This window comes from Chamaea fasciata, unplaced genomic scaffold (genome assembly GCF_029207755.1).
Source record: "Chamaea fasciata isolate MVZ Bird 193981 ecotype frontalis unplaced genomic scaffold, bChaFas1.0.hap1 SCAF_4, whole genome shotgun sequence".
In the NCBI taxonomy this organism is placed as follows: Eukaryota; Metazoa; Chordata; class Aves; order Passeriformes; family Sylviidae; genus Chamaea; species Chamaea fasciata.
Genome location: NW_027094089.1, coordinates 23471290 through 23499012, shown reverse-complemented (window position 1 = coordinate 23499012; position 27723 = coordinate 23471290). Strand labels below are relative to the sequence as shown.

The window sequence follows — 27723 nt, the reverse complement described above, 5'->3', positions numbered from 1 at the left end:
GCTTTGAGTTCATTCTTTGTTTTAAAATTGTCTTAAAAGTAGAGGCATGCCCAGTGTGAATAAACAAACAGAAAAAGTGGTTTTATAGTAGTGCATGGGCTTTTCAAGATAATTAGTGTAATGGAGAGATTATCAGAAAGTAAATTGTCTTGAAAGACTCATGGAGTAATTCCTCTGTTATGTCTTGTTCCTACAGCTATTCTAAGAAGACAACCTGCACCGCACACCCTAACAATACATTACTCAAAGTTGCACTGTCAGCCAAAAAATTTCAATCTTTTAATATGACTCTTACATGCAAAAAATGAGGAAGGAAGCAGTGCTGCTGCTTAGTATTGTAAAGTGTGTATCATTACCTCTCACACTGAGTAAAGTTCAAGTAGCTGTGTAGGTTCATATGTATTGTACATAAGTATCAAATATTAAAATATTAATCCACTGCAATCTTACTATAAGGCTTGGTCTAGATTATGCTTGATTTGACTCAGCCTGGGAGACTCCACCTATCAGAGATTTTATGCTTTTTTTTTCTTTTTTTTTTTTAGCAATTTAGTGCTCTAGGTGTGACAAAGAACTTTGAGTAAAACTGCAGTGATATGAACATAAAAGTCGCTATACAAATGGACAAAATATTTTGGTAATTTGGTAATACTCAGTTTTGGCTGCAAATATAAAACTCATGAATAGCTTCTATAGTTCCCATCTGGCTTTAACAGCTCATTTATTTTCATTTTCTAAAATGTTCTGTTATCTAAGAGATAAGAGATTACTTAGTAATTCATGAAATTATATCATTTTCTAGAATAGATCTGTAGAGCTTTATGAATTCTCATTTCGTTGTCATGATCAGGATTAACAGCTTGAGTTAAAGCCAAAAATGGCTTGTAAACATTTGGTATCAAGACCACCAATGAGCTCGCAGACATCCCAAATAATTTTTCCCTCTTCAGCTAGCTATGGCTTAATCCATTTTTTCCTCAGTGCGATGTTCAACACATAATTTTCTCCTCATACTACAAAGAATGTTTCCAAAAGGTTAAAGTAATACTTTTTGCATCACAAAAGAGATCTTGCCAGTTTTTCTTTTCCTGAAGTTAAATTGCTATCCAATCCCACCCTGAAATTTGATAGCCTGACAATAAATATTTTTCCCCAAAATCCCAGAACTATGCTATCTTGTGTATTCTTATTTGTGTGCGTGATGTACAAGATTTTTAGAGTCAAAGATCTAACATCAGGCCAAATAATTTTTATAAATACGCTTCAAAGCATGAAAAAAAGCCTACTCCTCAAATTAAAGAGTTAATAAGGAATAATAAGAGACAGATCAATATAGCAAAAGTAACAGTGCTGGGTCCATGGCAACAGCCAGAGGCACACCCAATTCTTTAGCACACAGTCCTTTATACTGTTGCAGTTGCATTACTTCCCCAAAGGACTTTTCACATTTCTTGAGCCCGTTTACTACAGCTCTGCCTCAGGCTGCCACAGCATTGCATAAGTCCATATTTATAATCTCCGAAGGTCCCTCAGAGAGGCAGTCCAGGATGGTCTTCTGATGCCACTTTAGACTTGGTATTCTCCTTTTATAGTATCTTGTTCTCTGCCTGTGCTTATCTTAGTTACATATTTTGCAAGAGCAGTCATACATTGATATATCTTTTGCTTTCATCTTGTAATCTTGCTTTGTGCACAGTTTTAGTTCTACTGTTCACAAAAGTAATTGCAATTCGCACTATATCTACAAAAGCAGTTACAATTTATAATAATGTGCAAAAGCAAATACATAATAGTGAAAACCCAACTGTTACACAGCAGACTGTAGCAAAAGGTTGTACATTTCTATCGTGTAGTGCAATGTTACTAGCGTAGTACAGCAGGATGTTCTAAGTGGGGTAAAACCCCTCAAACTTTGTCTTGTTAGCAAGTTGTCAGAGGTGGATGGAGGACGATGTGTCACAAGTCACGCTGCTTTCGGTGTTGAAGAATGCTAAGACCAGTCTGACTCAACTATTCAAAGCATTAAACATCCTGAGGATGTGAAAAACAATTGTTTCCTGACAGAAATTGGCAGTGATGAGGATGTGGCAAAGTTCCTGAGAAAGGAACCTACAAATGAGGACACTGATAACTAAAGTAAAGCTGCTGCGCTAAAAGCTGCTGAGCTGACACAAACGACCTACAAATACCCGGCTGACAATCACTTTATACATGTGGTTTGTGATAGATACTGTAGGATTAATTCGTGTTTTCTTTTTATGATACTTTATAACCTATGTAGAGTTAGTTTGTGTGTTACTGTATAATGTTTTAAGCCTAAAGAATGCAAAGTTCCTGGAAGACGGCGGAAAAGCAGAGAATCACCCGTCACCGAAAGAAAGGAAGGCACTACCCCATGGGTGATGGAGTTAAGCACGGCCATCATTGGCCATCGGCCAAGCGCTCAGCACCCCATATCCATCAACCCAATCTCATCAAGGACATACATCTCAATACCTGGTTCCAGCAAACCCAGACATAAGTTTATGTCTCCCCGGAAAAACTATTCACCTATTCACCGAATTCACATCTAAAAAGGAAACCATACGAATATGAATCGAGGACTATATTACACAAAGAACCGATGAAGAAATCTGTTGCACAAGCCCAAAAACTGTATAAAAATGGGGCCCTGCACACTCCGAATTTGTGATCCAGAGGGGGATTCTGTGCCATAGGGGGCAGGATCTGCGGTTCACCCAGTGCCGATTCCCGGGATCGGAACTGTACTTTGATTGTGGTTTTATCAGGGGTTTTCTATTTCTCAAGTTCTTAATTTTTTTTGTTTTTATTAATAGATTTGTTATTAACATTTTTAATTCACGGATTCGGCTAATCATTTATAACATAGTTTATGTACTATAAAAGCGCAGTCCCACTTTTAAATGGACACACTTCTGACACAACCCTTCCTTTTCCAGAGTGAGTGTGTTATAAATTATCAGAGCCAATTCAAAAATCCAAAGATTTATTTAACAATTTCAGAAAGCAATTTCGAAAAACGCCACGATAAGTCAGGACAACGTCGCTCGAATGCTGGGTGGACAATCCGGGGAGCAGCAAAAGGTGGTTCTCCGTAGTACTGCCCACAAATTCGGGATCTCAGAGTAGGTATTTTATATCACTTTTCTGCCCTGAGGCGAAAGCAAGACTATCACAAAGAACAAGGATTCGCCCAAAGAACATGACATCATGCAAATAATACAATCATTGAAATGTCCCACACCCCGTGAGGGATGTTTGAAAGAGCTTCCTGAGGAATTGAATGAAAGTCCGAAGGAAGAGTCCCTGAATCTTCTGTTGGAAGGCTTCCGTTAATCTCCACCCAGTCTGATATCAGATCCTCTGAGTGACTGGGAAGATGTGGTCAGCCCGTGATTGATGAGCCGTTTCCACGTTATCTCTTCTGCAGATGTCGAGGTAACACCTTCAAGCTAAAAAAGACTTTGGAATGTTTGGAGACGCCCTCAGACTGCTTCCAGGAATCTGGGGTTTTATATTCCACTGTATAATTTTACACATACAAATTTTAATACACAAATTTTATACAGTACATCTATTACAAGTATATGAAGATTTCTCCCTTGAGTGGGAACACCCCTCAAGGTTACTTCCCTATGAATTTTTTTTATGCCATTAGCATAGAGGAATTTCTTAAAATGGACAGTTTTTGCATAGACCAGAATTTCTGTTTTCCAACTGTTTAATGACTATGACATAAGTAATATTGAAGGCTCTCTGAATTAGATTTAGGACCATTGCGAGAATAAAATTGTCAATTTCTTGCTGTCTGATGTGTTTTTCTATTTGCAAACACATTCAGGGGCTGTGTCTAGATAGGCAAGAGAAACAATTTTAGATTGAACCATTCACTTAGTCTGGAGCACCAGGGAAGGGAAGTGAAGGCATGGGAGTTGCCCATAACCTTCCTCTTCAGTTGACGATCTCTCAATTTGAAAATACCCATCCAATAGTCACTCCTTTTCCAGGTTTATGTGTTCCTTTCAAAGCTGAGTTGGAATGGAAATAATCCAGTAACAGTCCACAATAAAAGAAGTATAGTCTTCAGTCTATAGAAAATACCAAATGCATGGAATGGAAGGTAGGTCAGTGGCTTAAATGCAATGTGGATGAGCATCGGGAGCGGGCAAGGCGAGCCAGAAGGTAGGATACGTGATCAAGATATACGTGGAGTGAAGAGACTGCTACTTTCCTTTGTATTCCCGTATGTTGGGGGTTAGGTTTGTTCCTTCTTTCTCTAAAGAATTTTTTCCCCATAAGTTACCAAGGAGACCAAGTGTTAGATACTTGAGAGTACTTAACCGAAACAAAGAAGTGGACAAAAGTGGAAGGGGGAGATAATGCAGGTAAAAGACAAAGCCTGAGGCAGCTGCGGGATCTTCTTTTTCTGGCGTTTGGGGAGAGAGAGAACGGCTGTTGCTGGCTGGAAGAGTTTCACTGTGGCCAAAGGGATCCAGTCCTGGGAAATCTACTATCACCGGTTCGGCCTGAATCGTGAGTTTTTCCCTGTCACTCGCGGGAGCTGGTCCAGGCCCTGCCTCGCCTTCGGCTTCTTGGGCGCTGCTCCTCTTGCTACAGCGTGACCCTGCACCCCCTGCGCTGCCGGGACACCCTGCCATCCCAGCTACCAGCCCGGGACTTTCCACTGTTCCAGCTTGGTGCTCTGAGGATCCTGCAGAGACACCAAAACCGAACTGCCCTGGGTTTTGTGAAACAAAGCCCTCAAGGTTCTTGGTACTGTTTTCGTTTGTTATTAATGCTGTAGTTGTTTGGTGGGGGTTTTTTGTGTTTGTTTGCTTTGTAATACATACTAGTAAAGAACTGCTATTCCTATTTCCCAAATCTTTGCCTAAGAGCCTCTGATTGTAATTTATAATTGAAAAAGAAAAAAAAAAGGGGGGGGGGAGGGTTTACACTCTCCTTCCCAAAGAAACTGCAGTTGTTTTTTTTTATTACCTGGCCGATACCTGTCTTCCCAAACCAAAACACCATAATAGTCTGGATGTGGGAAGAGGAACTGAGGAGAACAAACGGATTTAATTTACAAGGTTTTTGGAAATACAGACTTCGGAGGTCTGTTTTAAGAGGGCAGCCTCGCTGCAAGGGTGCCGCTCCCGACAAGCAGCCCGCACGCGCCACCATTCCGCAGCTCTGCAGCCCGGCGGGCCCCGTTCTCCCGCCGGGCGCCCGTGGGCCGGCCCGGCCTCCCCCGAGAGCCGCAATGGTTCGTCCTGGGGCAGGGCGGGAGGGCGGTCAGTGCACCGTTGGCTTCCGGGTTCGGGTGCGAGCGGGCGCTCTGTGTTTGCTCCTCCCCGCCGGCGCTGCGGCCCGGCCCGGCCCGGGCGGGGGCTATGCGCAGACTCGGGCCTTGCCTCAAGATGGCGGCGGTGGCGGATAAACAGAAGCACGAGCACGGGCGGGTGAAGATTGGGCACTACATCCTGGGCGACACGCTGGGCGTCGGCACCTTCGGGAAAGTCAAGGGTGAGCGGCGGGAGCGGGGCCGCGGGACGTTCGGCAGCCCGTCAGCGGGGCCGCGGCGCCGGGAGCGCCGCTCGGAGCGGGGCTCGCACGGGCTGAGTTGCCGGGTGGGACTTGCGGTGGTGCGGCGGGAAGCAGCGGCTGGGGCAGAAACAGCTCCTTTTTCTGTGCTTGCGGAAATAACCGCTGGGAGCTAAATGCTGCGTTTGTTTAGAGCAACGCTGGGCATGTAACAAAAGTAGGGAGTCTGAATCCTCGCGCTTCTTATATTGCGGTTTGATGCTCGAGTATGAACTCTCCATGCCCTTGTAAGGAAGGCAGGATTTCTCTCTACAGAGAAATAAGCGTAAAAAGATGGGTTTGGGATTGTTGGATTAGTTGGTAACGCAGCTGATGTGCAGATGCGGAAAAACTTCATGTTTAATCTGCTTGACGAGTGGTTAACAAAGTTTTTTTTTCAGCTCAGATTTTAAAATTTTCCATTGTAGGACTATGGATGCCATACTGCTTATTTGAAGGCTGGTAAAAACAAGGTAGAAGTTAAACTTCCCCATGGTGTCATTTGCCACAGATTGCAGGATTGTGCATTAGTTTACACTGTTCCTGCCGTGTTGATTGTCAGCACTTCAGATAGTGGGGCAAGGAAATCAAAAATATCTCTCAAATGAGTAGAGCTAGGCTTAGGTTATATTATTAATAAGTTTTTTTGCGTGTTTGTTTGTGTGTTTTTGGTGGGTTTGTTTTTGTTAACTTAGCAGGTGCATAAAAAACCCATCTTTTTTCCCAATGTAGATATTGCATTGTATGTGTTCTGCACAAGCTTTTCTAACTGTTGACATGTTCTGAAAAAAATTACTAATGTATAGGAAATAGGATAATATGTTGCTCTAGGAAAGCAGTAAAAAATATTTTGAGAGCAGAGCCCTTCGAGTCTCTTTTTCAAGGGGAGCTTATAAAGGGACAGCCCTAGCCATCTGGGAGCAGTGACCCCTGCATCTGGCAGCTGGGGTACCATTCTTTTCTGCAGGAACTCAATACTTCCTTGAGTAAAGGGGAAAGAATGGTAATGCAGCAGACTAGCATTGGGTCCTCTTTCCTCATGGAGGAGGCATGGTTGAGGGAAGGGGTCAGAGTTGTGTTTGTTTTGTGGTTTTCTACCCAGCACACCCCAGAAGACTAAGGTTGATATACCATCAATGTTCTAGTATGATCCTAAATTTGGGAGAGCACTGTTGCTTTTCTTGTCCCTATATGATTATATTACTGTGTTACTTTTATCTTACTTCAGGTGTGTTTAATAATGAACATTTTATCCATGATGCAGTGGTTTTCCTCTTAGGCACACATTTTCTTCATTTAATATCGGATCTGCAAGTGTTTTCCTGTTTTTGTCGTTTCCTTCTCTGGTGATATGGTTTCATCAATTGACATAAAGTGAAAAACATGTGTTCACTTCTTAAAATTCATTAGGATTTAAATTGAGCTCAGATAATGCAGGGAGTCAGGCATGTGGCTTTTTGAATATGAATGTTTTGTTCTAATAGTGGTGGCAGCCAGAAAAAATCTAACTGGAAGATCAGTGCTGTATTTGGTAATTGTGAAAGGTCTCCTGCTGTTGCTGTCAGATGAATTCACGTTGCGCGTAGCTGTCACTGGTGCGAATCTTCCAGTTTATCATTTTCACCTGGCTGTACCACTGAATTAATTCTGAGTGACCTGGTGTACCTGACTGTCCCTCAGATGGGCAGTTGCAGAGTTGGCTGTTCTTAGCCAGCATCTAGGCAAAGCAAAAATGCCATTGAAGTAAAAAGCTGAGGTGGAAGAATACTGAATCTGAACCAATTGTATGAGACACATTTATGTTCAGACTTCACTAGGATTCAGTGTAAAACATCTATCCCTTTCAATTGTTTTTTAAGCACTGCTGATGTTTTCTGCTGAAGCTAAATGCAAACTTTTATTTCCAGATACCTTTGTTTTAAAGTTATCTTTCATAAATGGAAGAGTACTTGGGCTTCTTGTGGTCTGTACTGAGAACATGAGGGATATTACTTAAGGCTCTAAATATACAGTAATTGTTCCAGCTCTCTAAATCTATGTTATCAACACTATTCTGTATAGACTGCGAATCAAGTAGTCTCGGTCAAGGCAATAATAACAGATAGGGAAATGAGCGGTGCAGATCAGTATGGTATCTAGTGTTGTGCAGCAAGATGGCTTTGCACAGCATAAACTGTTGTTCTTTAGAGTTTTTTCCCATATTAGTGAAAACATTTATTTAGCACATACTCTTAAAGATTGCTTCCCTCTGAGCTTTGAATTGGCTTTTTGGCCTGCTGCGAATTGTTTCACTAAATGCAACTCAGGCTTCTGATTTCTTTTTCCTCTAAAAACTTAATGACTTCTTCAATTTTGAGTCCAAGATCCCCCTAATTAGGGTTTTTTTCCTTTTTAAAGTCCTACGCCAGGGTTAAAAGATGAGTGGAACTTGCAGCTTCGGTCTTGAAAAGTGTTTATTAAATTTTTTATCTGAAGGGCAGCGCACCGCCTAACACCAGGCTCAAGACACTGAAAGACACGGCTGCCAAGAGCACGAGACCTGACCTCCAAGGTCTCTTAAAGGCTTCTAACCCAATTAACTCTTAAAACGTACTATATTTACAGTTTTGTACCAATAATTACTACCAGTTCTAAACACACAATTTTCTACATCACATACATTCTACCAATGTCTTTGTGCCACCGTCACAGCAGAAGATGGAGTAGGAAGAAGGAGAACTTAAGACACCGCCCAAAGTTCTCCATCTTGCCTCTATCTGCTTCCATTCTAAAAACCCAAAACTACAAATTTTCACCCTGCGACAAACTAAACTACTATCTAATTTAATTTTTTGTTCTCTTTTCATCCATAAGTGTTGGCAGTTTTTCCCATGGGCTATGGTCAAAGGCAATGCTTTCCTGGGGTCCCGGCAGGGATCTCGGACCCCCCAGGGCAGTCTGAGGGGTTTTCCCTGTGCCCTGGACTCCAGCAATGACTTATACCTGTATTTCATTAGTGTGTTGTATTTGGTCTGCATGGCCTCATAATCAGGTTTTTTTTTCCAATTGAAGAACTGTTCAACAAGATGGAGACTCTTTCACCTGCACTTCAACAGTTAAAAAGGAATCGCTGCTGCTTTGAGACTCTCACTGTCATGAAAATCTTGGTGCTGTGCAAAGCCACAGTGAAGCCTGAAGGCAATTAGTATTATCAGAAAAAAAAAAAAAAAGAAATATAGGAATATACTAGGTCTGTAAAATTAATTTTTTTTTTTTTTCAGAGATTGTTTTGGAGGACTGATAGCTAGTTGAGGATTAGAGTGTGTACTTACCTTCTATAGATAAAACTTCGATCAAGTGGTAATGCAGAGTAGCTTTCAGGAAGGTAACACTGGGTGCTTATGTTTCTACATGATGTTATCATCTGGGGTGACACTTTCACTTCTGTCCTAGTGTTGAATTCAAAAGTGTCAGCAGTCTGTTACCAGTTGGTATCTACTGTTTTACTGGTAACAGATACCTTGAACTGTATCCCAGAAACTTGTATCCTAAAAGGCTAGATTTGTTATAATTTCAAGTTGAATCAAAGGAAGGCAAACATTTCTGAAGAAAACAGATTGAATTTGAAATGTCTTAAGCAAGAGAATAGACTTTTGGGGATCATTCTGCAATGGCACCAAACAACAGTATGTTTTCATTACAATAATTTATTCAGAGTTGGTGAGTTGAAGAAGCTGAAAATCTTGTTTTCTCCCAGTTAGTGAATAAAATTAAGGCTTAAGACTCACAGCCTTGAAGGCTGTGACAGCTGGAATTGGTTTTAGTCAACTGCAAATGTTACTGTTTAGTTACTTTGAAAGAAAATTTTGTTTTGAAAAGCTCTTTTCTTATGTGCCTTGCATATGGAACACAAACTGTAGCTAATTAATTTTTTTCTTATGTTTTTCTGAGTGCTAATGGAATTCTAAGGTAGACTGACAAATCAGAAATTAAATAAATCAGCTTAAAAATGAGATTTTATAACCCAGTGCATATCAGAACTGTGTATTTATATTCTAAGCTGTAGACTTGGTCAAATATGTATGTTACTTACTGTATGAAACACCTTCTTAAATGTACTTTGTGCAGCAAAAGAAGATGCAGATTCATGTGTTTGACCAAAAGATTTTTTGCTTGGTTTCTAACAAGTTGTTTCTTACTAAGAAAAAAAAAAGGGTTACATTTTAATTTATGGATTAAAGTTGGCTTTTTTTAAAAAATTTTTTTTCAAATACTTCTGGTGTACATCAGTGCCCATTAAGGATGGGTAAAGACTACAATTAAAACAGTTGCTTTTCTAATTTTAATCATTTTTTATGATAATTCTTTACTCCTGAGGTTTTGAACATAGGTGATATAATTTGTTCGGTTCCTTTAAAACTTCAATGACAGTTGAAGAAAATAAGGCAAATGTGATTGCTTTAATTGTATGTCTGCTTCAAAGCAAATAATTCTCATAACTTTCTAGGCACTCACCTGTCACTGCTTTGTGGTCTCTCTAGAACTTGCTATGGATTCCAGCTTTGTTGTGCATTCCTCAGTACTGAAATACGCCTGCCCAGCACTTTGTGTATTGTGGCCATTGTTAGGTAATGGCCCCTCTGAGTGAGGGGATGTCTTTTCATCCTAGTCAGAGCTCTTCTGTTTTTTTCAAGTACTAGACATAACTCAGTGCAGCGTTATGATGTTCTGGGGTCTTGGGTAATCCACTCTTTAGTCCCCTATGGGAATTCAGACTGTTTAATTTTAAAGGTGGCTGTCTTCTTGTAAGAATAAGCATGCAGATGGTTATCATTATCTTTGGTCTCTCTGCTAAGAGCTTCTTCTCACTTGCATTGGTTTTTAGCTCGATATAGAGGCAGAATGGAGCAGGAAGGTCTATTGTGCTGGAATGAGATTTACAGATTGATGGGTGTTTGTTTATTCAATCCAGATTGTCTGTTGAACACAGATTTTTGTGGATCACTGCTGTTTAATCGCAACTTCCCATGGATCTATTTAAACAAAACTTTAGGACCAAGGCTTATTTAAATTATCAGATTAGGGTAGGCACTCAAATGAGGGAGTATTGTGTTCAGCACAGTTGTGTTACAAATGTCTGTTCATGTGGACAAGGATGAGCCATGTGGGTGTCTGAAGAGTCTGGCTTATCTTTGGAAGGTGGGAATCAGGGTGGTGAATGAATGGTATTATAATCACTGCATGTGGCAGATATGCAGACAGGGAAGCCTTCTAAGAAAATAAACACTTAGCTTCTTGGTGTTCCATCTCTGATTATGCTTTGGGTTTAAGAAAAATATTATGATGGAGTTTGCTGTGACTACTCCCAATAGCACTTGCAAAGTTAAGGACTTTAAGAGACGTAACTGCCTGTGAAATAGTTTACACTTTTTAGTTCCTCTGTTTAAGGAACAGTGTTACTGTCCTTAGTTTCTTTTGCACTTCTAGGAATGCATTAGGTTGCATGTTTGCATTGTTTTTTGTTGTTTCTGTTCTATTTTTTGTGCATTTCTTGTCGCATTTGCCACTTTTTAAAATACAATAAAGCTCTGGTGTTAACTGCACAGACTGTGGAGCTGTCAGACTGCTCCAAGGACAGTTATATTTTTATAAATAAATTGATCAGGTACTTACACTAGTAATTCAGAGCAATTGCTGAAGCAGACTTCTTGAGGGAGTGATAGGAGTGATCCTTGCAGATGAAGTAGAAGAGATACAGGAAAACATGTTTGAGTGGGTTGCCACATAAAGAAAAGCTTGGAATGACTTACACAGGAAGAGAAAATGCTCTCTCTAATTAGCAAGGATGGTAGGGTTTGGGGATACGCTTTTAAAATTTTTTTTAAACCACTATTACAAAAACATTATGCTGCAAGACTTCTGCTGGTTAGGTGTAAGGAATTTCTTACATATATACATTTTCTAATGATAGACTTGAGGAAGAAATTGGAGTAGGGCTGAAGAAATTCCATACCATCTGGTTTTCAACCTCCCCAAAGATAACGGGAATATGTGGAATGCTGGTGTCCTAACTTGGCTACATTCAAAAAGGAGAGATAATGTCTTAACTGAGCAATTGAAAACCTTGACTAAGTACTTCCTTGTTTCTTGCAGTTGGAAAACATGAGTTAACTGGGCATAAAGTTGCTGTGAAGATCCTGAATCGACAGAAGATTCGCAGCCTTGATGTTGTGGGCAAAATCCGCAGGGAGATTCAGAACCTCAAACTCTTCAGGCATCCTCATATAATTAAGCTGTAAGTTTTGCTTACTATAATCAAACTTATTTAGGCAGTAATGTCGTTTTGCTCTCACTGATCTAAAATACATTTAAAGGGCAATGCTACAAACAGTATCTTGTCAGAAAAGTAACCCGCTTCAAAATATACAGCTGTGCCCTCTGTAAAGTGTTTTCACAAAGCTGATCATTACTGCAGGCTGGAGAGTTTCTATTAGATCTTTGCCTAGACATTCTTGGGACAGGTGTATGAAAGGTAATGTCATGACAGGTGTTTCTGGTAGCAGTCATCTCTGAGTTTAGAGGCTACTTAATTTTGCTTTTTCTGTTTATGTTTGATTTTTTTTTTTCTGCTTGGAAAATGAGTGTAAGGGTCATTTCTATAGTGAGTTACTGTATCTTCTCAAAATGTTTTTAGTGATGTGCTGGTCAGTGATACAAGATTTTTCAATGTAGGTGGTGCTCTGCAAGATTTTTTCTGGATTAAGGATGTACAGTTTGATAAATGTGATTACTGCTTCAGAAATCTCCAGTGTAGCGGCTACCCTTTGTCTAAATGGGGTATTTAAAATGTGCCTGATTACATCTCTTAGTTGATCAATAGTTCATTTGTCAGTGCATTCCAAAGTACAACTATGTCCCAGAGTAGACCCTTCATGTCTCATCTGTGGTAATAAATTATAAGGAATGTTGATTTACTTTTGACTCTAATTTCCTGTTAAGATAATCTGCACTTCTGGAGTGTGGGTGACTTCCACTGTCTTAGTCATGATGTTGGGTGGGTTTTTTATGTGTAGAATCTTCTCTAAAGACCCCATTGCTACTGGGAGATGCCATGTCTCTGCACTCCCTTTACTTCAGCAACAGCTGTTACACTGAAGCTAAATTACATTGTGTAAGGTCAGCTCCCCCACTTCTTCAGTGTGCTAGTTCTTAAAAGACTGTTGAGCTGATTTGTCAGCAAAATTGCTAGTGCTTTCAGTTAATCTGTGATTGAGTCCAAAGGGCATTCCTGTAGCCAGAACAGAATAGGAAGTGTCAGTGCACCAAGTGACATACCAGTATGAATAAGCAGAATGTGCTTGTTGTGTTACTAAACTGGAGACAGTTTAGCAGATTTCAGATGACAGTTTCTTTCTCAGGGAATCACAGGGAGATTTTTTTCTTTTACATGTGGAATGCTGTAAAGGGAACAAATTAAGCAATTTTTAGGTTAGGATATGGAGAAAAAAATCATAATCTCTTAAATTGTGATTTTGTCCTTAGATTTGTTATTTCAGAGCTAAGTTTTTAAAATTTAATTGACGTAGAATGATAAAAGATATCATAAGCAGAGATCAATAGTCTTAAACACTAACATTCATCATTATTAAGAGGATTTTTTTTCTAGTCTGGAAGTACACTTTTAAAGTTATGGCAACTGAATTTTTTCCACGTTAATGTCAAAAAGTGTGCTTTTGCAACAGTAGGAAAGTTCTTTTGAAGTCCTTTCTCACTGCATCAAGCTGTTGATGAGGCAGCACTGTAAAAAATCTTACAGAAATCACTTGTACGTCTCAAAGAACAAGGATTGATATTCCCAATAGGGATTACAAATTTCCTGCTAGTCTTTGCAATGGTGGCATCACACAGTGAAAGGAGAGTAAAAAACTTCTGAAAGATACTGTCATTCCAGTAGCTGTAGATTGAATGATAACTATTTTAAAGTATTTTTTTTATCTGATTATTTGTACGACTTCGGTTTTAACTAAATATAACTAGTGTTTTACTGAGCGTGTAGACTAATAGATATCTTTTCTTGTCAGGTACCAGGTCATCAGTACACCCACTGACATTTTCATGGTGATGGAATATGTTTCAGGAGGAGAACTGTTTGATTATATCTGTAAAAATGGAAGGGTAAGAAGTACAGCTCTGCAGATCAGTGACTTGCATTCTGTTATTGCATTTGCCACGTTCCTGTGTCACCCTACGCTGAAGGGACAGTCTTTTGGGTATCTCTTTGGGTATCTTTGTCAGAATGATACAATTAAAAGTTTTCTTTTCTCAAAAGAATACTATGATTAGTGTAGCACAGAATTTATAAGTAGTGTCACAGGATTTCTGTGAGCGGAAGGAATGTAGTGTAATTTATAAGTAGTGTAGTACAGAATTTTTACACAGCCTAACTTGGGGTATCTAGTCACCTAGACTCTTGGTAGATCTGGTCAAATCTTCATACATATTTTGCTGTATCTATATAACAATCACAGTCTAGCCTTGAAAATCATAGGAACAAACACAAGTCAATCAGTCCTCAGAGCAAGCAGAGGATAGTGGAGGTGCCTGTGGCCACCGACACATCATGGGTTTCATTCCCATTTAGGACTTGTAACTGTTTAATATTGAAGATACTGCTTTGGCTGCTGTTGCAATTCCATATGCCATGACAGAGTCATCCATGGCTCTGTGCCTGGGAACTAAAGGCTGGTAAGGAAGCAGGTAATCAACCTGGAACCCAGGAATCTTGAGGCTGGTAGGAAGGGGAAGAAGAAAAGTGGTGTGCCTATTTGCTTCACAGGACCTCCAGGGCCTGATAATGAGGCAGAGGGAGTGAATATTTGACTTCAAAGGTCACAGAATGGGTGCTTGCCTCACAAAGTGGTGTTAATTAAGCTAACCACATTATCAGGGACTGGGAGCAAGGGGTGCTCCTTACACCTTGTTAAATGTGGGTGTGTTTTCTTGTATTCAGTTCTTGTTTTGCTGCTATCAATTAACATAGATTTTATGACTGTGTTTTTGTTCTGAAAGTACAGATAGTTGTATGTTAACACATTTCAAATCTTTATGTATGATTTTCTCATAGCATTCTTTCTTCCTTTCTACTCATCTGTTAATTTACAGTGGCTGATAATAAACCAGATGAATAGGTACCCAGTTGGAGTAGCTGAAAACTGTTTCTTCAGTATATCTCGTTGTTGGAAAGCTACCATTGTGCCCTTATTATTGTCTTCTACTATTAGAACAGCTTGTGTGAAAGATCTGAAGTCACTTTTTACAGACGGTCTAGGTATATAGGATGCTTCAGTTGCTGGGACAAACTGGTGAGGATTACAGATCTTTGTAGGAAATGCCTGCCTAAGTCTGCAGTTTGGGACTAGCTGCTGTTAGCATAAACAGCATTTGAAATTTGTAATTTCTGTGCTGCATTTCGGCAGGTTTTGCCAGCTTAAATCTTGTGCTGTGCTTAAACATCAAAGTTTGGTGATAATTCCAGTTAGACAAAGTTAAATGTTTGATTTCTAATGTTTCTGGTTAGTGAGTATGTAACATCTGCCAAACCCAATTTCAAGAGTCTGATTAAGAACTTACAGTGACTTTCTGAGTAAGTGGGTATGTTTTGTTTTAGTCACTTTAAGGCTGTGGCACAAACAAAATGACGTAAGATATGAAGCTGCTTGCTACAAGTTCTGATAATCTACTATATAAAGTATCAAATGATAAGTATACTTGATAAGTTTAGGTCTTGGAAGAGTTTCCTCTGGCTTGTAAAAATGAAAACCAAGTTAGCTTCCAGTGTCTTTTAATTATTTAAAATCTTTGTCTGTTTTAGCTTGATGAGAAGGAAAGCAGACGTCTGTTTCAGCAAATCCTTTCTGGTGTGGATTACTGTCACAGGCACATGGTAGTCCATAGAGATCTGAAGCCTGAAAATGTGCTTCTTGATGCACACATGAATGCCAAGATAGCTGACTTTGGTAAGTAGTGCTTTATTTTTCTATCTGATTGCATTTCTGGTCTTAGATGCTGTTAATAACAATAGGAAATATTGTATGTATACTTTAATATCCTGGTGGTGGAATACAACTGAAGAACATGAAGAAAGTAGACGTAAAGCAAAATAATGTTCTTGCACATTTATTGAACTTGTTTTCCTCTCAAGCTTTCTTACTTTCTTTTGAGGTATCTTCTGTGACTGGCTGAAATTGTGAACTGATTAGTTTGGTTTCACTTAACAATATTTTCTTTCGTTTTAAATGCTAAGTAGACTTAGTTTCTGACCTTTCTTCTTTGAAACTCACTCCTGTCTGTTTAACCATCCGTAAAATGTAGATGCTTAGCCCTGTTGGAAGAACAGTGCAGGGGCAGTTCATCTTTAAGAAGCTAGAGTGCTATAGAAAAATACACTAATCCTCCTGATTTGTTTATGCCAGCTGTTCATGACACAGCTGCAGAGAAGCCTTGAAGCTAGTTCTTGGAACCACCTGAGTCAGGAAACCTCACCACATAAGCATAGTAAGGTATCCATGGCATCCACACTGCTGTGTCATGACAGATCTCTTGTAGACATAGTGGATAATACCTGCTTATATAAGTCTCCAGTGAAAGGTGTTAGGTAATGCTGAGTATTCTGAGTATGCTTTAAAAGTATGGTGTTCAACTGTGTGGGCCTTGGGAATCATTGGTTTCTCATGTGAAGAAAATGATTTGGGTGAAATAACTCACATGGTGAAGAAACGAAGTGCAGTAAATTACAAATATATTTTTCTGTAACTTAGCACCAGCAAAACTGTAGCATTCAGTTAATCATGAGTAGTGTATTAAACAAGAGTTTAATAAAAGCTTTTGTATGTTAGAATATGAAAGGTAGCCAGGCTGTACTCTTTCCTCTCTACATTCCCTGCTGATCCATAAAAGGGCATAATTCCTTTGTGGAGACTTAGTTCTTTGGCTTATGATAGTCTTGATCATGCAGCCTCACTGAGGAAACTGGAAGAAATTTTCTACAGCTGTCAGACTCTACTGAGTGCTGGTGAATGCAGGTGGCCTAGTTCTAAAGCACACTTCTGTTGCTTACAGAGTATCTGAAAAGTAAACTACTAAAGTGCAGTGATGCAGGAACCAGGTGTGTGGTGTAGGGGTGTAAATTGTGGTAAAGTCATGTTTGCTCCTCAGTTCCTTTCTTCTGTGTAACCTTTAACAGTATTTTATGCTCTGTGATAGCATTTCCCACTTGGGCATTTCAGAAGCAAATGAGGTTTTTAGTACTTTCTTGTTAATGACCAAAATCCTATCTTGCTGTACTGCTTTATCTCCCTTAGATCAACTTTGTTCTCTGTCATGCCTGTGTCATCCAAATTTAACTGTTCTAGTCTAGGAATAAATAATGCTCTCAAATATCTCTAGGCTGTGGGCATGGATTGATGTTACTCAGATTTCTGGTAAAATATATGGAGGCTAATGTGGCATGCTCATATAAAAATTCCTTAATTCCAAACAATATTATTTCTTAACTGGAATAAAATTGTTAATTTTATAAATTGAATCCCTAGTGATTTGTTATAGGTGGTGTATGCAGTGTGAAATAATTTTGCTCCCTGAATTTTTAGTAGTTACTCTTATACGCTTTCAGGTCTCTCAAATATGATGTCAGATGGAGAATTTTTAAGAACAAGCTGTGGTTCTCCCAACTATGCTGCACCAGAAGTAATTTCTGGAAGGTAGTTTCTTTTATATTGGATGCATGTATGCATGTACTTAAGTCATGTTGCTGCTTGATTCTACAGGGTACAAAACTAGTTCAGTTGACAAGCTCGATACTGAGAAACTGAGGGCTGTTAGTTGCATTGATAATTTTTTAAATGTTTAAAGCTAGCTGTGAACTAGCTTTGAATAGAGGTGATGTCTAATATCCCAAATGCATTGTGTGCACTCCGCCTGAATTGCTTTAAAAATCTCATGTACAGCTCAGATCTTGGAAGCTGAGGTGCAGAGTTACAGGCAGAGTCTGCTGTGAAGTTGAGTAGCAGTGAAATACCTGCTGCTGGGTAGATACTCAGCCTGGAGGTAGCTTCCCTTTTTGTAAACTGTGATTGTCAATCTGCTTTCAGCTACCTACTTAACATTGCCCCTTGTTGATTGGAGGCCAGATATGTTTTACTCTGGCAGTGGCACAGAATACATGATACATTCTGCTATATGGACTTGTCTTAAACTTTTCAGCCACAATTTGGGGGATAGCTGACTTTGCACAGATTCCTCTTAGACATTGATAACAATATATAGCCTGGGTTTTCTTAGTAGTAGATGCATGTTTCTTTCAGTCTGTGTGAAATTGCACTGTGGATTATTGTTACACATTAGAGAGGAAAAATTGTACTCGTGCCCTGTTATGTATTAGAAAGGGTTGAGTACTGAAGTTCAAGGGAGGCATGGCATAGAACTGAAATGGTGTAGTGTTTGCAAAATCAGTTGTCATGAGTTCACGTGCTTTTAATTACTGTGATACAATGGAAAAAATGAGAGAAAACATATTTAAATGTATTCAACACAAATTACTATAGGTTTTTTTTTTTTTTTTTTTCACAGGTTATATGCAGGTCCAGAAGTAGATATTTGGAGCAGTGGGGTTATTCTCTATGCTTTGTTATGCGGAACGCTTCCATTCGATGATGATCATGTGCCAACCCTTTTTAAGAAGATATGTGATGGTATCTTTTATACCCCTCAGTACCTGAACCCATCTGTAATAAGTCTTTTGAAGCACATGCTGCAAGTGGATCCAATGAAGAGAGCAACAATCAGAGACATTAGGTAAAACACTTGCTGATGTCTGATCACAAGATGCTGGAATTACAATAGCGCAAATAGGCAGAACAAAGAAGTTATTCATACAGCTCGTCTATCTTTTCTAGACTGGGATGAAAAATGCAGCTTCTGATGGCTTGGTTTTAGCTCTGATAGTGCTGATCTCCAGTGGACAATGAAATATCTATTTGAGATCATAGTAAAACAAATTATTTATGTATGGAAATTCTGAGAAACTTTAGGTTTAAGGCTGCCATAGCAAAGCTGTTTGCATGCATAATGGTTTGCATAATGGTTTGCAAAAATTACGCTATATAGACTTCTCTGTGGCAAGAAAATTATCTTTCCTGTTAGGAACCAGTGATCTCTACTGTAAATGTCTGAGGAAGCTCTTTAATCTTTAACTACTGCTTTTATTCATATTTCTTCAAGCTCTGAAAAGTCATTTGTTAAGACTGAATATTCCACATATAAGGCAACAATTTCTAGCTTCAGAACAGTGGCATGAATTTGTGTATGAATGGTAATTACTTCACCAAGTACTGAGAAGTTAAAATTTGTAGGTAGAGAGAAGCTTCATGGGCTCCAGATTCCAAGAGATGATTCTGGAGAAGTTAATTGTGTTGACAAATGTGCACTCGATCAAATTTAAAAAAAGGTCGCTGAGAGGAACGTACTTTACGCAGCAGCTTAATTTTCTTCACAAGGAGCTCTAAGGAAAGAATGCTGCTATACTACCAGAGTGAAAATGCTGCTCCTTTTAGAGTTGGAAGTTAGGAAATCAGCAATGTTCATTTTCTCAGTGGAACAAAAAATGTGGCACACTTATCCCTTACTGCCTTATTACAGTGGGAAGTATTTCCTTGCAGAGATGAAAGCACTCTGAGAACTAAGCACTGTAAAACTTGTGTGGTTGGGAACTTAACTTACCTCAGTTGTGTTAAATAGTGTGTGGAAGAGAAGTGGTGCAAAACAGATGTTGAAAAATGTTGGTTACAGAGCAGATGGAAATTGGATCTGAAACAGCTCTGTCTTATTATCCATATGTCATGTCGCCTCACAGTTTAAAGGACCTTAATTCTTCTAGGGGTTGTATGTGTGTGCATGCAAGGGGAAGGGACTGGTGCCATGAACAGTAACAATATTTCTCTGGGTTCAGTCATCCCAGCTATGACTGAGCCTTTGTTGTGGTATGGAAAAACATTTTTCTGCTTCCTAATTGATTGTTTTTCTGATTAAACTATATTTTGCTCAGTACATTTGTACTGAGGCAGTGTTCTCAGGATCACGGAGTTCTCACAGTGAGTAGAGCTTAGTGCACTGTGCTGGTTTGGGTTGGAATAGAGTTGCATTTTTTCACAGTAACTGTGTTTTGAATTTGTACTGAAAATAGTCTTGGTAACAGGTGGATGTTGTAGTTACTGCTGAGCAGGGCTTGCACAGAACCAAAGTCTTTTCTGCTTCTTACACTGTCCCAACAGAGCAGGCTGGGGGTGCACAAGGAATTGTGAGGGGACATGCTGGAGCAGCTGACCCCAACTGACCACAGGCATATTCCATATCATATGAGGTCATACTCTGCAGTAAAAATAAGAGGAAGGCTGATGGGGCTGGTCTGCTGGTCATCAGACATTTCGTGATGAGCAGTTGTTTTTATCTGCATTACTTGTCTTTCTTGGGTTTCCTTGTCACCTCTCTTGTGTTTTTGGACTTTTTTTCCTTAGAATTTTTTAAAACAAATTTCTAATTATTAAACTGTTTTTTCTCAACCCTCAAGTTTTTTGCACTTATACTCTTCTGACTCTTCCCCTCATCCCACTGGAGAGGACCAAGCAAGTGGCTGTGTGGTGCTTGGTTACTGGTTGGGATTAAACCATAGCAGTCTTGTTTGACACCCAATGTGAGGCTTGAAGGTGTTGAGATAATAACAGATTTGAACAGACCATACTGGATAAAATAATTATAAATTCTGTCTGTATAATGGTTGTTGGTGAGAATATTGATTCTTCTGTTCTCAATACTGATTTGTGTGATCTCTTCCATGTTCCATTTTTTGAACATATTGAAGATTTGGGTTGTTTTTTGCAATTTGCTGTGCTCTGTAGTGCTTAGTGCATTTTAATTAGAATATTGGCCTTGAGCTTAATCTGCTGTTTTGACTCTGTACTGAAGCTGTTACTGTCCTTTGGGTGCCATCTCAGGGAGACAGTTAACAATTACACATCTTTGTCCAAGGTTGTTTTTTCTGGAGCAAATACAGAATGGCACCTTCACTGTATTTTTCTGTGTTGTTTTCTCCCTCATTGCCATAACTTCAGTATCTTGAACATCCTTAGGCAGTCAAAATATTTCTACTGGTATTTCTTAGGAGCATAGTTTAGGCTTTTTGGAAGATAAACAGGCTATTTTGGAACATCTTGCAGGCCTCACAGCAGTGTGGTTACAGATGGTAAGGCACATGGGGGAAAATGTGCAGGTAGGACATGACAGAAATAGCATTTCATCATGAAGTGATAGAATGTTTGAAAGAAAGATGCTGTTGCAAGGAGGCCTGGCTTATAACACTGTGCTGTGACCTGACCTCTTCCAGTGGAACACTGCTCAATACTAATCAGCATCCTCAAGGAGAAAAGGGGATTTCTGGGTCGGAAAACATATCAAAAGACACTTTGGCTAAGCCAGAAACCCAGCTTTCAACTATATCACTTGCTCCTATAACTAAAAATAAACAACCAAAGCGAAAGTAACCTCGTTTGGTTAGGAATGAAGAAGCTTCTAGGAGGGAACAGGAGAGAGAATCAGAAGGATCAGCCCTCTCTGCAGCAGAAAAGTCATAAGAACCAGGAGGAGGAAGGGACTGAAATAATAAATGAGAAAGTAACCACCTACTTCTATCCCAAAGCAGTTTGTGAGATAGCAAAAACATTTTTTTCAGTTTCCTTCAAAATGTCTAGTAAAATCTTGTGCAGGCAGTGATAACTTTATGTACTGTTTTATTGTCTGTGCTACAAGTAGTCTTGGACTGGCAACCATTATTCTTTCTTTTAGAACAGACTAAAATTAATTTTATATTTTAAAGGAATTTCCTGTTAAAAATGTTTTCTTTACTTACATATACTCAGATTTTTTTTTTTTTTATTTTTAAATTTAGGGAACACGAATGGTTTAAGCAGGATCTTCCAAAATACTTGTTTCCTGAAGACCCATCATATAGCTCTACAATGATTGATGATGAAGCCTTAAAAGAAGTGTGTGAGAAGTTCGAATGCACTGAAGAGGAAGTGCTAAGTTGTCTGTACAGCCGAAATCATCAGGACCCTCTAGCTGTTGCTTATCACCTCATTATAGATAACAGGAGAATAATGAATGAGGCCAAAGACTTCTACTTGGCGACAAGTCCACCGGATTCTTTTCTGGATGATCACCACCTGTCTCGCCCTCACCCTGAACGAGTGCCATTTTTAGTAGCTGAAGCACCACGTCCTCGCCACACCCTGGATGAGCTGAATCCACAGAAGTCAAAACATCAAGGTGTAAGACGGGCTAAATGGCACTTGGGAATACGGAGTCAGAGTCGACCAAATGATATCATGGCTGAAGTCTGTCGAGCAATTAAACAACTGGATTATGAATGGAAGGTAACAAAATAGAGGACCTTTACAGCAAACAACAATGCATCTTGGCTTGACCTGTGTAGTTTCATAGCCCAGACATCTGAAACTGTTTTCTTATTCTGGCATTAATCTCATGTGCCCGTGCTGTCTGTGTTTGCTGTGCCAGAAGGGTTTTGGGGGTAAACTGTACATGCTGACAGGAAAAAAGTCATGCTAGGATTTTTTCTTGGGGCTGTAGGAATATATTTCTCTTGGCTAAAAAAAAAACCCAACAACCTTTAAATCCAACAGGTAATGAAATCTGAAATAATTTGAAAAATACTAGTGAGTTGAGAGGACAAAAACAATATGCAGTGATTTTCAAGCAGTTCTGGTTATCTGACTCACATCTTTCATACTAGGTTGTAAATCCGTATTACCTGCGTGTTCGGAGGAAGAATCCAGTAACAAGTGCTTATTCCAAAATGAGTCTCCAGCTGTATCAGGTGGACAGCAGAACATACTTACTGGATTTTCGTAGTATTGATGGTATGTGAAGAGTTACTTAAGTTAATTGAGTTGTATGGGGAAACATTCCACTGGCAAACATGTCTTTATTTACTTACTTAAAAGTGAAGTGTTGCCCTTTTTATTTTAAACCAATCTAACCTGTATTAGTGTTTCCTTATTTCTTCCTGGACTACTGTTCCTGCGGTACATGCTCAGGTGCTGCATCCCTTAAATAATTGTTTTCTTGCTATGTCAGCTCCTGAGAAGTTCCATTTTATGTCTGCATCAGAACTAATACCAGTAGTGCAAAAGGGGACAGGACTGTTGGAGGTGAGACTGGGACCAACTTAAGCTGCCTTTGGAGCCTCATCCCAAATTTAAACATTGATTTAGATCTGAAGTAATCATGTGAATTGTGTTTGCTAATGAAGATAAAGTAGGACATCTGGGCATTTAAACATGACTTGGACTGTACCTTGCATACTGGATCTGACTGGGATGGAGTTAATTTTCTTCCTAGCAGTCTATGTGGTGCTGTTTTGGATCTGTGACTGAAGCAGTATTGGTAACACACAAGTGTTGCTGAACAGCAGTGGCATAGTATTGTGCCTTTCTTTTTCCAAATTGTGGTGTTGGGAGGGAAGCAACAACTCTGCAGAGCTGAGACAGATTGAACAATGCCGCATTACATTATGCCTCGCAAAGAAGGGGGTTTTGAGGAAAGTAACCTTGAGACCAGTAGGGAATCAGTCTGCTTTGGAGATAGTGAGTGGCTTCCTTTGCATCACTTTTCTCCCCCGGTTGCTTAAAACTGTGTATTTCTACCCATGAGTTTTCTCACTTTTGCCCTTACAGTTTTCTTCCCCTTTTCACTGAGATATCAGCTGCAAGGCAAAGTTAACCCACCAGTTCTACTAGTAGCTAAAATTTGAGGTAGGGATTTTATGCTCACAGGAATGAAAATCTTGAAAGCATTTAGTTTAACCTGTATAAAAAGATACTTTATGGAGTGACAGTAACACAGTATATAAAGCCTGGTTAGATGAAGTGAATAGAGGAGCTAATAGAGACTGAACACAATGCTTGTTTATGGGCATAGTAGACTAAAGGAAAATTACTTACAGCCAGTGGTGTAGATGACATGCCTAGGAAAACATTTCATAGAAAAAAGCCTTTTTTTTTTTTTTATTTTTTTTTGAACTGCTTAGAGCTGTGCAGCTGGAGGAGGGCAGCCTGCTACAGTCCTGGTTTCCATTTTTGAGTGGAAAAGGGCACAGATTCCTTGTATCTCTTCTAATAGTTAAAATGATTTGACATTCCTTCTCTCCACCATGTTTAGCTGTTCTCTGTTCCTCCGAACAATTTGTTCCTCTTAACAATTAAAGTAGCTTTGTCTAAATGGGAGAAATAGCCTTTCCACTCATTTCTCCTGAAATAATTTTTCAGGAGCCAGCTTAGAGCCAAGTTAATATTCAGTGTTTAAAGTAAGAATAGAGATGCTTCAGCAGAACACTACTGTTTAGACTACTATTAACATGAAACTATTTTCTCCTCATACTGAAGGTAAACATAAGTTGTTGCAGCCTGAACATACAACATTCTATGGCGAAAAACTTTCAAAAGAGAAGAATAAATGAATTGCGATGCTAACAAATATAATGTGCAAATGAATTATCATAAAATAAAAATAATAACAATGTATAAATACCCAAAATAGAAGAAAAATAGGATAAAAATAAAGTAGGTGCTAGACAAAATCTACAAACTGCTATTGAACTTAATCTTATGATGCTGACCTGTTTTGGTTTTGAGTAACCTAAATTAGCAAAAGAACATTTCCTGATGTGCTACTACATTTACAAGTATCAAATACGGTTCACAAAAGCTGTTCATTTATTAATTAGGACTAAAACCCAAAAGATTTAGAAGTGTGAGAGGGGGAGATACTTGCTCTTTCTTAGAACTGATTTGATACTGATACCAAATTTTCCTCTTCTCTGGTTACCAGATGAAATTACTGAACCGAAGTCTGGGACTGCAACTCCACAGAGATCAGGTTCTGTGAGCAACTACAGATCTTGTCAAAAAGATTCAGATGCTGATGCTCAAGGAAAATCTGCAGATACATCCCTTACCTCATCAGTGAACTCTTCGCTTGACTCTTCCACAGCTGACGTAACTCCAAGACCAGGGAGTCATACAATAGAGTTTTTTGAGATGTGTGCAAATCTTATTAAAATACTTGCACAGTAATTTTGAAGATGGGCTTATTTCTTTTAAAGCAATAAGCATGCCTAAATCATAGTCAATGCTTCCTATTATAATCAAGTGAAATTAACTAAGGCGCTGAAAAAGTTAGCCACAAAAATGCAATTTGCACGGGGATTAAAATGATTATGGGCAGTTAACATATATTATTTTGAAGCTGGAGTGAATTCTGATTGCCTGCTGTCCAATAGCATAACACAGGTACAGGAAATAACACGCCCTTTGGGTAGTGTTTGTAACATTTTACCTTGAGAGCAAAATAGGCTGCCTATAACATTTAAGCTAGATGGACCTCCTTGCTTTTTTCTCTGGTTATACATATATCTGATGCACTGTAAGTTAACATACATGTACTAGTTCAGTGATCTCAGTATGACTTGTTGGTCACCCTCTACAGTTGTGACACAGAACTATCAGCATCTCCTAACAGTAATGTGTTAAAACTGCTATGTTTCTTCCCCCTTATTTGACAGAAAATAATAAAGAATGCTTTGATGCGTTACAATGTACTAATTTTTTCAAAAAGTGTTATTAAATGCATGCAAATCCAGCCAGTTGGAAATGCATTTAGGTAGTCTGTAATGAACTGAGGGTGAAAATTCTGTGGACAGTGAGTAGTCCATAACAATGGCAGGAGACTTAATGCTTGGACGGTGTGGCATCCCATTGGCTAAACCAAAATGTTGCTTTGTGGAGAAACTGTGAGGGAGCTCCTCATCTGTGCATGTTATCCCAGTGTGGTAGCAGCACAGCAGCTCCCCATTGCTACTGCAGGCCAGGAATCCTTTTCCTTAGGCACATGTCCCTGTAGGTAAGAGCAGAGCCTGAGGGCTGTTTTCATGCTATTCCAGAATCTGAAATTTACAGGTTTTTAACATATATGTTAATACTTTGATACAGCTGGTTATGATGTTAACTCAGGATATACTATACAGTATTCAGGATGAAGTGAAAACTACATACACAGGTTTCTAGTTTTTCCCAGGTGACCTTTGTAGAAAACTTTGCTATTCAATGTAACTGAATTAAGCAGTCTTAAGTTTTCAGCTGAGCATTGAAAACTGATCATGACGACTTCAGTACTGGAGCTTTAATGGTAGATTGCAATTACCCATAATAAAAGTCTTTCTGCATTTATGTAGCATTTCACGAAAAAACTCTCAACTTTATACGTTCAAATCACAGGGAGTACTTGCATGAAAGCCTTTACTGTCTTTAAATTGGATACAGTTAGCCATGGTTCCATTTTCATCTGGCACTTACTAGACACAAACAGTCAAAAACTGAGTTTTGCATTCAAAACTTAATGCTCACTTGAAAATAAAATTCATGACTTACATAGTTTCAAAGGTTGCTCCCCTAGGAAGAGGCTGGAACTCCAGGCATTACTATGAACAGTGAAACCTGGACTCTTCACATGGATGGAAATTCTTGCCAGTGGTTGTGATTTTTTCCATGGGAAACCGCTAGCTACAGATACAAGAACAGTTTAAATCCTGGCCAGCTGGCTGCAGCCCAGAAATTCACATGCACAGAATCTGAAGAAACATGAGGCTGCTTTAAAGCCCCTGAACTGCTGTAACCGTGTTCTGAACTGGGTGTTTGTGAGGTCTGTCTAATAGGTGGGTACAAGTTCATTTCTTTATCCTCATCTGTCACATATGGTCCCTGTAGGGACATTGGCTGTATCACTGTACTTTAAAGTGGAAGATTTTCCAAAGTGAAAGTTAGTATCGGAAGTTGAAATCCAACTGTAAGATGCAAATGTGAGGGACCAGCTACAAATCCTGCAAAAAACTCCTGTCTTTAGTCATGTAAGAATTGGTTCAAATGTACTGAATAAATCAATGTGTTCATTTTTGTTACCCTTTATTTTGAAATTATTAAGTATTGCACTTGTATAAACACTACAAACGCACAGGTTTTTAAATTGTAGTAATTCCTCATCTAGAATTGGTTTGGGATCACTTGCATATATTAAGCTATTTATAAATGCTATCTGCTCCTTGTAATGCTGACAACACATGCAAGGTGAAAAGATGCAAAATAGTTCTTAATTTTATATACTTCTCGGCCCTCTTGTGCTTTAAGACAACCATGGTTTGTCCTTAGTTTTGGTATCAGGAGGTTAAAGGAAGTTTCTGGCAGAAGTGTACAATATTTGTAGTTGTAAATAAAAGTACATTTTTATGGTAGATCAATTTTGATGGCCAAAGGTTTTCTGATTGAATTGAGATTTTTATACGGAGGGGGAGGGGTGGAAAGGGTCACTAACAACCTAGCTGAACCCAGTTGCCTGTTGTGTGACTTTCCTATGCGTCGTAGATCTTGCTGTTGAAACTGCTTTCTTTACGTATTCCTGCTGATCTTGCAAACTTTTTGCCTTGCACTAGAAGCTGCCAGTAGGCTGAGAAATGGATCTTCACTAAGAGAACTGCCAGAAGGCAGTGTATGCAGATACACAAACTGGTAAAGTGTGTTATTCTGTATTCCCAAGCTTACTCCTGTTGGAGTACAATGAGGTACATTGTCTTTATATTGTAATTTTTGCAGTAACATGGATGAACCTGGGCTGTCCATTTGCAATATAACTCAACTCGGTAATGGATAAAAATTCATCTTGGTGGTGCAATATGAAGAAAAAAACCCCTTCATGTTTGTCTTGATATGAGTGTTTAATACAAACTTTGAGCTGAATTTTATTTCACCAGTTGATTACCATTGTAAAATACGAAGTCCTGTTCTTTAACAAAGATGTGCCTACTTCCTGTTAATTTCTTTTTGAGAAAGCTGAATGGCAAAATTGCTTGTTTCTAAATGTATAACTTTTTAAACTTTCAAAACTAAAAACTAAGTAAACATGAAATACTAAACCATCTTGTTTGAAACTGTGTGCTTGCTATTTTCTAGTGTTGTATTGTAAGAG

General features: G+C 39.0%; 1 protein-coding gene across 1 annotated transcript; it reads left to right on the top strand.

Annotated features, from left to right (window-relative positions):
• Positions 1-5376: 5376 nt before the first annotated feature.
• Positions 5377-27667, top strand: PRKAA1 (protein kinase AMP-activated catalytic subunit alpha 1). Its single transcript, XM_066181090.1, has 9 exons — positions 5377-5544; positions 11734-11875; positions 13662-13755; positions 15452-15596; positions 17252-17339; positions 18208-18432; positions 21578-22064; positions 22442-22568; positions 24538-27667. Exons 1-9 carry the CDS (start codon positions 5412-5414, stop codon positions 24780-24782), a joined length of 1686 nt encoding a protein of 561 aa, XP_066037187.1. The 5' UTR covers positions 5377-5411; the 3' UTR covers positions 24783-27667.
• Positions 27668-27723: the final 56 nt, after the last annotated feature.

Coding starts and splice junctions, on each gene's coding strand:
- PRKAA1 (XM_066181090.1), top strand. CDS start 5,412: ATGCGCAGACTCGGGCCTTGCCTCAAGATGGCGGCGGTGGCGGATAAA. Junction 11,876..13,661: donor CATCCTCATATAATTAAGCT/GTAAGTTTTGCT, acceptor TTTTCTTGTCAG/GTACCAGGTCATCAGTACAC. Junction 22,569..24,537: donor GGATTTTCGTAGTATTGATG/GTATGTGAAGAG, acceptor TCTGGTTACCAG/ATGAAATTACTGAACCGAAG.